This window comes from Numenius arquata, chromosome 2, assembly GCF_964106895.1.
Source record: "Numenius arquata chromosome 2, bNumArq3.hap1.1, whole genome shotgun sequence".
Taxonomy (NCBI): domain Eukaryota; kingdom Metazoa; phylum Chordata; class Aves; order Charadriiformes; family Scolopacidae; genus Numenius; species Numenius arquata.
The window spans coordinates 86,565,243-86,580,281 of NC_133577.1; the positions used below are offsets into that span (position 1 = coordinate 86,565,243).

The 15,039-nt window shown below is 42.0% G+C and overlaps 1 protein-coding gene across 1 annotated transcript in view; it reads right to left on the bottom strand.

Annotated features, from left to right (window-relative positions):
* Window positions 1-12,168: 12,168 nt before the first annotated feature.
* Window positions 12,169-15,039, bottom strand: part of LRRIQ1 (leucine rich repeats and IQ motif containing 1) — a 113,956-nt gene continuing 111,085 nt past the window's right edge. Inside the window, exon 26 of the mRNA XM_074168290.1 lies at window positions 12,169-12,308. Coding sequence (XP_074024391.1) covers window positions 12,169-12,308 — 140 coding nt within the window. The remainder of the gene's footprint in view (window positions 12,309-15,039) is intronic.

Genomic DNA, 15,039 nt, shown 5'->3' on the forward strand with positions numbered 1-15,039 from the left:
CGCACAACCTCCCCTTCCCTGCCATCTCGCAGAGCCGGGCGGCGACCTCTGCATCTCCACCTCGTTTTCCAGCTTTACCTGCCCCCGACACCGGCCAGCGGCTGCGGGAGACGCGGAGCCCGGGACGAGGGGACCGACGGACCCCACTACCGTCCCCGCAGGGATGCTCGGCCCCGCCGGAGGGGCGGGAGAGGAGACCTGGGGGACTTGGGGTGGCTTTATGGAGACTAGGGTGCTGCTTCGCCGGCCTGTGGGGCGAGAGAGGTGGAAGCGGTTCCTGTCAGCTCACGGGAGAAGGGGACGGGGCGCGGAGGGCGAGCGGTGCCCGCGGTGCGTGGCCGGGTGGGAGGGGGGTCAGCCCGCTGCCTCACCCGGGCGAGGGGCAGAACCAGGCCCCGGGAGACGCTCCAAGGGTTGTTCCTGTCCCTGGATCCTTCTTGAAGAAACGGCACGTCTCCTCCTTGCACCTTTTGGAGCAACGCCTGCTCCAGACCCAGGGAAACAGATCCTCTTCCTTTCCCCCCCGCATCTCCGTGTGCTGGCGTTTCGGCAGCTTGTTTATAACTATGCCTTAAAAGCACTAAATGCCTTGGGGGAGGGAAAAAAAAAGAGAAGAAGGGGAAAAAAAAGGAGCTCTCGGTGTCTTTTAAATGAAAGACACATGCAACGTTGTTGCAGGCTGCAATCCACTTTTATCCCAATAAATGTCCCTCTTTAAAGGCAGCTAGTGAACTCCAGAGGAGCTGAGGACAAGGAGCATCTCATGCGCCCGTAAAAAAACCAAGGGCTCCCAGCAGCAGCGGGGCTATTTTCTAGAGAGGCTGTAAGAAGCGCGGGTGCCCGCCCGCGGGGATACGCGTGTCCCGCGGACGGCGAAAAATCGCCTCGGCGGCGACGGCCCTCCTTCCCTGCCACCCCGGTAGCCCCGCAGCTCCCTTCCCTCCCGGCGGGACCTGGCCACCCCGGCGGCTGCGGCTAAGCCGCGGGGCAGTGGAAGCCCGCGGGGGACCGGGCTCAGGACAGACTGCGGCGTCCTCTGCGCTCTTCCCACCCCACCCCCCCAACCCCGTCTCTGCCGAGAAAAAAAGACCCCTCCCGTCGCATCTGCACCCCAGGGGGGACTCCACTCGCTTCTCGCCCTGTCTTTGCAAAGCCCTTCCCGGCCAGATTAGCACCGTGATTTATAGATGCGCTTGACAATATCTGAGTACTAGGGACAGAGAGCGACACAAATTATAACCGGATCTTAAAATCCGTCCCTCCTCCCCCGGAAAACAAATAAATAAATAAAAGTCAGAGTGGTTCCACATCATTGTTAGCTCCAGGGGCCAAATTCTGCTCTCATTTACCTCTGTGCAACCCAGCTGACTTCAAAGGGAAGGAGAGATGTAACCTAGGGGAGAATTGGCGCCACGTATGGCATTCGTTCTCCTCAAAAGCTTGAAAACAGAAAGCTGACTTCAGCGGGCGAAAACCATTTAAAAGGGGTTGGACAGATCCCTGGGGAGAAGGCGGCAAAGGAAAAAAAAAATCCTGTGCTGAGGTGAGACAGCTTTGAAAAGCATCTTTCTTCAGGGACTGATTCCCTCCGTCAGGCAGCCCGGTTATTAAGAGCTGCGTGCAGATGTGCCGCTGTGTTTCCAGAGATGGAGTATCTCCTAAACCTTCTGTGAAAGGGTGTTATGTGTGATGGAGAGACGTTTCGTGGCCAGGGGTGGTGTGAAGGAGCTCGCCCCTGCACTGCATAGGAGCTCCTCGGGGGAAGCCTGTCCCCTGAGATAAGCCGGGAGCGCACACCGCGGGAGGTTTCCCCGCCTCGGCACCGGCGGGGCTCTCCTGCGGGGAAGGCGGGTTGTCTCCCCCTCTCCGCCCTCGCATTCCTCCCCTTCCTGAGATCACACGTTACAGACCTGAGCGTAGGAACGAGAATCCCGCATAAATTGCAAGCGTTTCGCTGCCGAAAAGTGAACGGATTTAGGAAAAGAAACGTGCGAGTCCGGTGCCGGACCCGCGCGGTAGGAGACAACTCGCCCTGGACAGGGTGGTCGTTGCTGGGTCCTCAGCTGATGCTGCCGCTGCTGCTCTGGGTGGCAGCTTCCAGCCGAAACGATGCTACTACATGTTTGAGGGATCTCCTGAACGCTTCTCCTCAAATTCTTGCGTTTGTTTATAGCGGGAACGGCATCAATACGGCCGAGGATCTCTTTTCCAAATGCCCAGGAATACCCATCCCCCCCGTCCCTCCTCTCCATTTCTAATATCGATTTTTATCTATGTATGTCGCGACACAGAGCAGACTTTATTTATTTTTTAATCTATTTCACACCACCACTTCTCCTCCCTCCAGAAAAGTTACAACACGAAATTTATTTAGGGACTGAGTGGGAAGAAATCAGCACTACCTGGGACTGGGCTAAACGAATTTTGGGGTATTGTTCTCTTCCTTCCACATACACACACTCCGGTTATCCATGAAAATGGCAGGGGACGCTATGAAGATGAGAGCTGGGTGTCGCCGCGGGGGATTAGCCCCCGCAGTAAGGGGCGACTGGGTGCTGGCAGCAGGACAAGCAGGGGAGCAATGCATTTTCTTGAATGAGATCGAGTACCCCAACAACCGCAGGAAGAAGGAGGGTGCATGAAATATGAAGGGAACTGGCTATCTCGAAAAACAGGTGCTCAAATGGTTCGATATTTCCACAAGCCTTCTGTTTTCCTTGCTGAGGCTTTACCCGGTTGCTCATTTCACGTTCAGACTCAGAGATTTTATTGTATTAGGTCGGTTCAGGAGTTAGGAACCCTCAGAGAAAGGAGACCCCGGTCTCTGTCGCTCGGTCCTGGGAAGGAGCGACTTGACCTGCGGAGGCGAGAGAAGGTGTAAAAAGACACTGCGCGACTCGCTCCCCATCTCCCTCCCAGCGGAATGTGGCAAATTGCAAATTACAGATTCAAAATCTAGCTTGGCTGGGTTATAATTTTTCCAGACATCCTGTTTGTGAGAAGAATCATGTGAAGTATTCTTACTGCCAGCAAAAAAAAAAATGTGCAATACATCTCAATGAACATTGAAAGAAGTTGGGGTTTGGGGGCTGTTACATTTTTTCTTTTTCAATTATTTTTTCTTTTAAAGCATGTTAAGCATCACTATCCTAATGCCTAAAAGTGACGACTGTGCTTCGAATCTCCGTCCAAGCACCGTTTAACGAACTTTTATCTTAAAGGGCAGTTTTTATCCACCTAAGAAAACAAACAAAAATCAGTGCTGGTGTAGGTGTGTAGCCTTCAGATTTTCCGCTCGGAGGGAAGTGTTTAATTGACGTCGTTTGGAATGACTTTACTAAAAACCTGGGATCTACATTTCAGAGATAAGTGGAAGTGTAGGAGCAAATCGACTACCCTTCTACTCCGTAATTTAATGTTAATTCTGCGCCGGCACAGGACGAGACCGTTGAGCCCTGCTCATCTCCTAGAAGTGAGCACAGGGAAAGTGATGTGTCGTTTCTCGTTACGCTGGGCCCGAGCCTGGAGCCTTTCCCAGCCCAGACTTGAGGTTCAGAAGCTCCCAGATTTTGTCCACAAACCAGCCAAAACGTAATGACAGCAATCATTTCACGGTTCCTGCAGTTTGGCGCTTTGACAGCACCTCAGCTGTTTGGGAGGTTTCCTGTGTGACACCTGCACAGATAAAATGAAGATTTCATGTGCCTCAAAGTCATATTCAGGGGGAAGATGAGAAACTGGTGAATGGGAAGGTTCCCTCGTCCCTCTCCGCCCGTTAGGAAAGCGGGATTGCTGTCAGAGCTGGACGAACCTCGACAATTTTCGTCTTGCAACATGTAATGACTCTTCTTAAACCGTCTAACGTTTCTTTCAACACAAAATGGAATGAGATAATATTTAGTGTGTGCATTTAATCTTAGTCCCATAGGAAATCTCAGCAGAGATGCTCTATAAAAGCATTAATCTCTTATCTTGATCTAGTTCAAATTATAATGAATCCTACTTACATATGTGCTATAAAAACAAATCCTACAAGAATTTAATCTATGCTTTATCGGGCTGCTATTGTAGTCCTTTATCAAGTTTAGAAAGGATTTGAAAGTTGGGCCGTGGGACTGAAAGCCCCGTGCAGTTTGGCACTATCGGGAAGAAGAGATCTGCTCCTACAGATGCTTCTCGGATCCCTTTTTTTTTTTTTTTTTGCTCCGCACTTCGTGAAAAAGTAGGATCTGGCTTTCCACTGGGGATCATAGGAAAGACAGGCACAGTTTTTCTCTGCCTTCCTTGAGCCGGAGATGGCGCGGTTCCTGGAGGGGGCGTCTGTCCCACCCGCCTTTAAGGGGGGACAAACCTGCTGGCTGAATTAGCCGAGCCGGGCTTGTGCTCCAGCAACTGGATCCGCTCTTTGAAATCCAAATCCTGCCCCCGGCCGCTCCGCCGTGCTTTCCAATAAATTACAGAGACACACGCAAAGCAAAATGCCAACACCTTTCCTCGTATCAAAGAAATACACGCCTTAGGAGAAAAATCCAAACCCGAAAAAGAAGCTCACTAGTATGTTATGGAGTATGTTAGGGGTGAACACTTGCTTCTCCCCGGGAATTTATGTCCAAGGAGGGGGGGCTCCCCCAAAGGAGCTGATTAAGAAGTTTAGATGTAGAAGTCTAAATAAAGCCGAGGGTTTTTACTAATGACCCCTTCTTGCTTTCCCATGGCGACTGAGCTCTGACTGCAGAGCACCCAGCATCAGCGCACCTCTGCAAACGAGCAAACCGAAAGAAAAGTCCTCCTTTGCAAGTTACGCGGTCTTCCCTGCTGGCAGTTTGATTAATATTGGGACAATTCCGAAAATATACGGGCTACATTACCGGAGCGACCCCGAGGCTCTGAATGTATCGAGGGGCCTGGAGAGTGTGTGGGGGGCTGCCTTGTCATCTCAGATGAATTGATTTCTTCTAAGGCATGAAATATGGCTCGACATTCTGGTTTCTAAGCACGAAGCTAAAGGAAGGTGTGAGACAGAAGGGACAGGGGCTAAGAAATAGAACCCTGTTCAAGTTGGAGGCACTAACAAGCGCGATGCACTGAGCTGCTTTGACAGGGACTGCTGGTTTTCAAGGCTAGCTCGTTTGAAAGAATCGTTGCTTTTTTTTTTTTGCTTTTTTTGCCTTTTTTTTTTTTTTTTTCCAATGCGATGTGTGCTAGATCCGATTTAAAATGTGTAATTCAGCGATGCTGAAAGCCACAGAGCAATTTTATTCCCGTCTTTCAGCGACCGGCTCTGTACAGTCTCAGCCTTATTTTGTCTTCTGCTGAGAGCTGCCTGTATCTTTTGAAACGCTAGTGTCCATTAAGGAGCATCTACCCCCGAGTCTTCAGACTCTGCCCTCTTTACCAGAAACGGCTAGGTGAATACGAAAAAGGACTTAGTGGTTAACCGATATGCTGCTAATATTTCATCCACAGGCCTCCTCCTCCTCCCCTTTTAAAACTTCAGCTCTTGGAAAAACAACATATTTTAAGCTTTCCACACAAATATTGATATTGGCAAATAAAGCCAGCCCCCAGTCTGTGGTTAGAGACAGTCTTCTTTTTGTTTCTACCCTGGGCAATCAAAATTAATCCACTGTATTACAAATTGCTGCGGAGTATTTCACTTTTCCTGACAAAACCCGTACCTGGCATATGTCACGGCGAGAGACCTTTTCCCTAGCCCGTTTGCGTGGTGGCTGTTTCTAGAGGGTATCAGGCAGCAATGGGCGACGGGGAGGGTACATGAGCCAGCAGGAAAGCCACTTACTTGTGTCTGCGTTTGTGCTGGGGCCAGGGCGGGTGTTACCAAGTAATCAGGTAAAGCGAAGGTGGTGCAAGCCGGCAAGAGGTAGCCGCGAAGAGAAAGCAGGTCGCCCCCCGGACCACTTGACACCACAGCCAGAGAGCATCCCTCCAGAGTAGGGACAAGTCTTTTGTCGCACCGCCCTGGTGGAGGCTCTGAGCTTAACCCGGCACACGGCCAAGCCGCACGTTGCGTGAACCCAACAACCTCCCCGGACATTACCTGCAATTAACAGCGCATGGAAACGGCACCGACCCGGAGGGGCTGCGTAAAACGCGGCTCTTTGCTACTGGCTTTTGATTCAGGCGAAAAAGTCGCACAGAAACCGACGGGGCTGAACCCGCCATGAAGAACGAAGCCCTGGCGCGTAAAGTGGGAAACGAAGTGTATGTAACGATTTCACACACACAGGTCCCTCTGTGCTCCGCCGGAGCTGACACCGACCTCAGCGCCACGAAGCGCCCTCGCTCGCCCCGCGGTAGTTTTCACAGGAGCCGCGAATTAAGAATAAACTGCGACGGAAGAGAAAAAGCCACCAGAAATCACCACTTCTTGAGTGCTCGGTAGATTCTCCTTCTCTCCTGTCGCTCGCCGAGCAGTGACTTTTCTTTTTCCCGCAGCACGCCGCCTTTTCTCACATCAAGGGAATCCCCGTTTAAAGGAAAATTGCCGGAGAAATGAATTAAATCGCGCGAATGGCAACATACTCGGCAAATTAGAGTCAAGTTTATGGCTGACTCGTGTTGCCGCAAAGAATAACCTCTCGAACCTCCTACACGTGGTGACGGGGACAGAATACACGCAATTTTGAAGGGACAGCTCTCATCTAGTGACCGGAATGTAGCAGAAAAATAGAGTATATTAATTTATATTTTTTTACGTTCTCATTTTCAGAGCGTGGCTCACAAGCGAAGAAAATTAAGCTGACTTGAAATAAAGGCATTTAGCCTTTATTAGGATGTTAACTAAATAGCTACAGCGATCTCTCCTAAAAAGCTGATTTGTACTTTGGGATATCGGTCGGGCACGTTGGCTGTGGCTCAGCTAATTGGTGGTGCTTATTTGCGTTCAGGCTTGAAGTAATGCCTCGCAAAAAAAAAAAAAAAAAAAAAAAATAAAATTGCTAATCTTTGGTTTCCTTGTCTACGAGTAATTTAACAAATGAATGCGCTAGGAATAAAGAAAACCCGAGCCCCAGCTATTATCAAACTTTTTTTTTTTTATCACGTCTTAACTGTGTGAAATCGGCATTGGTTGTTACCAATATAAAATGCTCTTACCTGCTTACTGTTAAAGAAATATCAATTGCATTTCAGCCAGAAGTAATTTTGCCTCTACCTAGGTATTTGGGCTTCTTTAGTGTTTGATGGAGAAAAAAAAAAAAAAAAAAACCAAACCAAAAACAACCCAAAAAACTAGCTATAGAAATAGCAATCATTAAGAAACTAAGAAAGGGTTGATAACTCTAAATAAATGTCTACCATTCAGGTGAAGACCAGGAGAGGAACAAATGCTAGTCCTTGGCAGCTAGGTATGTGCTAACCCGTTGTGCCAGCACCTATGTCACCAAAATAATGGAGAAAGTCCATCTGCGCTCATGAAGAACAATCCATTTGTCCAACTGCTCTGCAAATAACAGTGTAGTTCATAACGTCATTCATTTCAACTTCCAGTCCTTGTAAGGATGGCCAGCCTGGGGCAGTTAAACACAATATTTCTACTCTTTGAAAACCCTCCGTTAGCCATCATGGAACTTCATTAACATCTCTCCGGTAGGGATTTCAGTCCTAACAAACCCTCAGCACAACTTGGCACCCAGAAAGTGCCTTGATTATGGATCCAAGGACATGTGGTCAGCACTTTCCTGTCCCCCGTCTAACTTGAAAATCAGGGAAGCAGTTCTCCACAAGACCCATCAGCTCCTTTGGACTGACCTATATTGTTACTTGCAGGCCATACTTATGTCTTTTTCTCTATTCTAGGCACAATTTTCTGCTTCTATGTGAGAATAAAGAGGTGCCCCATTCCTACTTAACCACAGCTACATCCATGACCAGTTGGCATCCCACTTTCATATATATATATACCTCACACAGGCTTTAACAAGTGCTGCAATAGTTCACTGTGGGCCAAGATTTCCATTCTCTAAGATGTTATGCAATGATGAAATCAGCAGAGACTGTGATTCATCTGCTTTTCACAGAGTACTAGTCAAAGCTCCTACGCTTTTCACAGCTCCTATAAAAATAAAATTAATTTGTTTTTCAATTATGACTGTAAAAAGAAATAAACAATACAATAAAGTTTGCTGGCTTTTTTTTTTTTTTTTTTTCCTCAGCTAGTACAGCTAAGTACAAACAGCTTGGATCTCAGATGTGATATCAGGCTACTCAATCTTTTATAATATGGTTGAGTTCCTTTCCTGCCTTTTTGGGGCCATGTGGTAATAGCTACTTTTCGTATGTGTTTTTCTCATTAAAGAAAAGCATATTAAGATAGAGCAATGTCCCAGAATATTAGCCTGGCTTCTATTAATGCTAATAGGAGTAATTTTAGTGTGTATCAAGGAAAGACTGTACCTCCATAAATATACATTGCCATTATCATGATGATATGACACTAAAATCAAAAGGATATTAATCCAGTATATTCCTCATAACGCATACAACGGTTGTAGTGGGAAACCAACTGGTAGTTTTGCACCCATGTGTCTGAGGCCAGATTTGGATGCCACTTGTGGCATGTTTTTGAAAAAAGTAAACACTACATACAGCGGACATTACTTTATTGAATGCATGTTTGAATAACGGGAATATGGATATTTAATTATAATGATTTACTAAATCAAAATGTGACACCGCCTCACCCTTCACCAAAGCAATGTCTATGCTATAGATAAATTGGCTCCCTGCTATTTGCAGATCTGTTAAAACAATAAATCTATTTAGCAATAATCTTCTGAGTCAGCATGGTTACTGTTTAAGAGTGTCTTAACACGCAAGTAGGAAAATCTGCCCGTTATTCAGCGAGAAACATTTCCGCACAGTGTTTTGTCATTCAGGTGTGGGTTATCTGACTACTATTAACACCTCATTCTCATTCAGAATATGCATTTTGGGGAGCAGTTTTTCTGTGGCAGCAGGTAATGATGCTCCTAACGCCACCGTTCAAACGACGGAGGATTTAAAGAACTACTGTGCAGACCTTCAGGTAAGTTGCACAGGAAAACACACTGCAGGGATCCGTTCAGCAGAGTTTATAGAAAGCTTTTAAATTCGATTTGGTGAATGACATCCATCAAATGATCAATGCATAAATGCACCTCAGTTGTTTCATTCTAAGTTTTGAATGGTTGCTTTTCTACGTTTCTGAGACTTGACCTTCATACATCCAAAGAAGATTTTTTAAAGAGTTTATTCACACGAATTCCCTCCTCATTCATGTTAAAGGATCTACAGAGAACAGAAAAAACTGCCGAGGAGATGATGCTAGTGAGCTGCAAAGAGGTCTGGAGCACCACAGAGGCAGCAGTGCATCTAGAAGCATGCAGTTTCAGGGATTTGTGGTGTAGGTTTTGCTGGGCTATCACTGTGACTCACAGCCGCTCCAACATCAGAACAGACTGCCAGAGAAACGTACTTTTAAGAATGTGTTTTGTCCTACATGGGAATTACAGTATCGGGGGGTAGAGGTGGAGGGGAGAAAGAAAAAAAAAATTAAAAAAAAAAAAAAAAAGAAAACGAAAAAGAAAAAAGAGCGAAGGAAAAGAAAACCCAAGAAAGACACAAAGAAAGCATGGAACAGCTTTCTGCCCTGCAGAATAAGGCTTGAAAAATTCATGTGATATATCTGTCACCATGTGTAGCATTGATGTTACTGCCCTTACATACTGTAAGATGTGACTGTGAACAGCAGGCATCTGCTCAGATTTAGGGTCGCTTCACCTTATTCCTGAAAGCAATAAAGGTCTTGCAGGTAGCTTGAACCGAAGTTGCACCTTGCACATTTATCCATATTTGACCGGACACACTGTACTTTCAACACTGCAATTCTTAAAAAAAATGTGTTGGATACAACAATAAGACATCATCCTATTACACATCACAATGTTATGTAATGAAAACGGCAACATATTTTGGCATGCTTTATAACTTGATTACTGTTTGGTATACTATTTAACTTATGGATGACAATATCAACTTATGGAATAGCAGACTAAGTATATCATGGACCTAAAAAGGCATGTCAGTGAATATTGTCACTCCAATTTATAATTTAGTAAATGTTATGTTTAAAAGCTACTATTTTCTATTTTCAAAATAAAATGCCTTTGAAAATGTTGCCAAAACAATTTTATTTAGGCTTGGAGGTATTTCCCATTCAGAAACACCTGGACAGCAAAAGAAATTCAGTATGACAACTTTTATACAGCAGATCTTTTTTAGATATAGAGGTAGATATAGATGATACAGATACAGAAAGATTTATGAAATATGAAATACGAATATCTCATCTACATCTGTGGTCACGTGCAGTATATTCTGCATACTCTAGACAAATGGAGTGAGTAAACTGCAGGAAGCATCAAACTGAACTGCTTCATTTAGCATTTTGATCTCCAGTTAACACCCGTAAGAGTGGTGTATCTGTTTACTGGCCACACTGCCACGTATTTTGAACTAACAAAGGTTTTCCTACAAAACCTGTATCCTTCAAGATAGAAAACCTGTATCCTTCAAGATACAATTGAAACCACAGAAGCTCCAGTCTTTGGAGGTGACGTTTAAAAGTCATTATATAGCAGACCTGGAAATTCAGTTTAACACTTACTACATACATTGGGAAACTAACTAGATAACTTAAGCTTCTAATGATATTTTATAACCTGCTGACAACCACAACATTTCTATAGTCAGGTGGAGCAACCTTCACTGGTCATTATTCCTCAGAAAGGTAAATGAAATCTTCTCTGACTTTTGAAAAGTAAAATGATAACAGAAACAGCACGTGGATTCAAATGAGCAAGGTTATTTACTGGAGGTTTTCCATGAGATCAGACATTTTTTAATCTGAAAATGAATGTGAGTATTGACAAAAATGGAGATAACTGCTTTCAACCCATAGTCATACATATATGTTAGCACATAAAGCACCTCACAAAAAATGTGATATGTAGTTTAAGTACATTTTAAAAACAGCCACAACATAAGAATTTATGTTCCTTACTGACTGAAGTTTCAAGCCCCATTACCCTCCCCACCTCTCTTGCAGTCTGTAGGGGGTTGAGGCTTCACAATACTGGACAAAAACAGATGAGGAAATACCAAAGACAGACTTCTCTAGATCCAATTAGTAACTTCTATCCTCAAAGTGGAAAACTTTAAAATAACGTTAGGCTTTGAAATCAAGGAACATTTTCTGTCCTGTGTGTTGATGGACAAAGCATTCACTAGAAGTAATGAGTTAGATACCCACGAATAGTTGAAATAGTGTTTTTTCTCTTTCTCTAGGTCTCTTTGCACCACAAAACTTTTACACATGGGTCTGAAGGAGGCTGGCTTACATGAACAAATAAAGCTGGGTTAGCAGTGTCATGTAGATGTAACGTTACATTACACCAGAACAAAATAAGGACTTAGTAAATTGATTATTTTCTTCAACCCTCTAGGAAAATGTCAGAAGTCCTTGAAAGTATAAAACTATAACAGATTGCTTTGTCATATTATGACCCTAATTCAGGATGAAAACTCTAGAGGACTTCTCATATTACTAAAAAAAGGTAAGTACATCTCCACTATTTGTAGGTTGCTGTGAATTTTTGCTGCTTCAGTAAAATATTCTAAACAGTCCTCTTTAAGAATGGCATTGCTGGCTGTTACAGCTCACAATATAGTTTGCAAGCACGTATTTTATTTGTGAGAAAATAAGAATTCAGTGTTTTGATATGTGACATACATCACATGAGCATGAACCATTATTACATTTGCACATCTCAACCAGTTTTTATAAGCAAGCTTAAACTTGTTCACCGTGTAACAATCCTTATAGAGTTAATCAGTTCTGCATTCTACACCACATGAACATATAAGCAATTGAAAACACAAACTATGATAACTTACTGACAGGTATAAAATACTTTGACCAAAAAAAAAAAACAACTCCAAACCACTGTAACCATGTATAATAAAATAAGTCAAATGTCGTTAACTGAGGCTGTTTATATTGGTAATAAATAAGAATCCAACAATGGATATTCACAGGCTTAAAAAGAAACAGCTTTCCATATGTTCTTCATATTTGATTAAATCAGCTAGTTAAACTATCTCCAATATTCAGTCAATATTTTTAAGCTTTTGTCTTTTTTTGCCTGCTCCCCATCCTCCGCTGAGCTGCACTGGATGGTCTCGAAATGATATCCGTCCTTTATGAGATGGACTCAAATAAGATTTCTCTGGAGTAGATATATTCTTTTCTAAACAATAAACAGACATGTGAAATGAACAAACAAATGAACAAAACTCTCTAAATTTCACAGCATCATATTTTTTTAAGACGGTAATATACATTAATGTCTCATTTGATAGCACACAACTTTTAAAATTATGCATTACTCACTGTTTTAAAAGTAATACAAGTATTTCCACAAGGTAGTACTTTTTAGAAAACAAACTCCTTATCAAAATAGACAGTAAAATCACTACACAAAATTATAATGTATTCAAAAGTATGGCTACCTGTCCATTTTGAACATACGTTAAACACATATAGACATACACAATGCATTTGACACAGAAACTAGTAATGTCACTCATCCTTCAAGTGGACAGAGAACTAGTTCAGAAGACATACCAAATTAGCAAGTTATTGTTTTACCATGGTAGGCCAAATAAAAGAGAGATTTTTTTTGTTTGTTTGTTTGGTTTTTTTTAAGCCCTGGAATACTTAAAGTTTGATGCAGAATGGTGCCACAGAAAGTTTAATCACACAAATACATGAAATAATCACTTTCATTGACATGCACACAGATGCTTGAGTAATTTAGACAATAGTTTCTACAAAATACTTAATTATTTCAATAAAATAATCAGTAGACCTGGTTTTGATCTTTATTTTACACAACCCAACACTTTACAGGTGGAAATATATTTGTTTAGACATCTATAAGGAAGAAAGCATCTGTGGAAGACAACTCAAACTTTCCAAGAGAATGATATGATGTTCACAGTACAGCAGGCTTTTTTATATATATATTTATATTTATATATATATATATATATATATAAAATTACCATGGTATCTTAGCTTATCAAATAAAAATTTTACAAATATCTTTTTGCTACCTATTGAAGATGACTACCTGTATTTAGTATTTTTTATATTTTAACTTTTTAGTACTTTTTAATAGCAAAAGTAAATTTCTCACAATAAATAGTCCCCAAAAATTAAAAAAAAAAGCCTAAATCATATGACTGAATATGTTTATCTGCTAATATACACAACGTAGCTAAAAATTTCAAACAGCAAGCACTTATTTGTTTTCTCATGGATGTTTTTCTGTAGTCTGCTAGATCTAAATGTCAGAAGCTTTTCCCAGCCCACAGTTCGCTATTTTATGAAGTTTTAAGTTATTGCAAATGTATCTTACTAAATAATTCTCTCTTTTTGCAATCAAGAACTTTCAAGCATTTTTAACATGATCTCTTTTTTTTCTTATGGCTCTACAGATGTAGTAATTTTTTTTTTTTTTCTTAAAATATACAACTTACTCTAGATCAACCTGATAAAGGTTTAAAATACTAATGTCTTGTCTTTACAGGATTCCCAGTTTCCTTGCTGCTGGATCCTTTAATTTGACGCCTCAAATGGCAGTAGATATCTCTAGTGCAGAAAGCCTTTTGTTAAAGAGCAAAGAATAAATTTATTTAAGCAAGCAGTAAACTTTCCATTAATTCTTTTGACTGGGAACCATAACATATTCACTGAAGGATGAAACTCTCAAATTAGTAAATTAAGTGGTTAATTAGTGAAACTTCAAAATAAATCTAGCATGGTAATAATTTAAAAAAAAAATTGCATCCCTTCTTTAATTTAGAGAGATGTTTTCTGAAGTTGCAAACATTCTAAACAAAAAAAAGATTTAAGACTGGAATGTGTTCTTTGTTAAAAAAAAGGAAAATAGATATTGCATGTTTAGACTGGAAAAGAAGTATGGGGGCAATTTATGCCTGAGACTGACTTTCTTGTGCACTCATCTTCAAGGTTGCATCAATGCTAACAGTAAACTAGACATACCAGTTATGTATTTCTATATTTTGTCAAAACAAATATTTTTTATTATGTTATTTTTAAAACAGAACAAATACAAATGCCAGAACAAAACCATCAATAATAAATTTGAAAACTGGTTTAGAAGTGGTAATGTAGGAAAAGAGGACGTCAACCACATCCCAATTGACTAATCTGGATTATTTCTGGACTAACAACCTCACTTGTTTATGAACCTGTCTGTACTGCTAAATATTATTTTCATGATGGACTTCAGAAATCTGTAAATGGAGGTTTTCTGGCTTTCCATTAATGAGTGTATGTAATTCATTGGAGGGGATATATTGCCCTTCCAATACTATGAAATATATATTATTATTCCATAAAAATCCCCAAAGATTTGCTGTAATTTGCTACAAGAAATTTGTGAAAAGTCTTAATAAATTACTCATATATCCTTTTATTTTGTCAGAATGACAGCTGTATCTGTCATACCATGAATCATGCTTGTCTAAACTTCAGAGTCAAAAGTTCGCAAATTTAATTTTTTTAATTTTTAATTGTAATCGATTTATGCATTGTTCAGAGGATAGTCAAGTATTTTGTGAATAAAATGTAATAACTTATTAATCTTGAGTGCATATAAGCTGTCTGACAGAACAACGTTTTAGGTGTCTGTGAGAATCACAGCTCAGGATTTGTGGACCCTCAGTAACAGAGCAGGATAACTTTCTCAGCCTGAAGGTATTTTGCAAAATCCCAAATACTCTAAAGGTGTAAACTCTCTGCTCCCTTGATGCAGGTTTAACAACTCAGAAGTTATCCCAAAGTCTGACAGTCACAGCTCTCTTTATCTAGTCTGAAGTGCTGGTTAGATTTCCTAGGGCCTGCTTTAAACTTTACGGTAGTGACCTAGATAGATAAACTGAAGCTTTCTT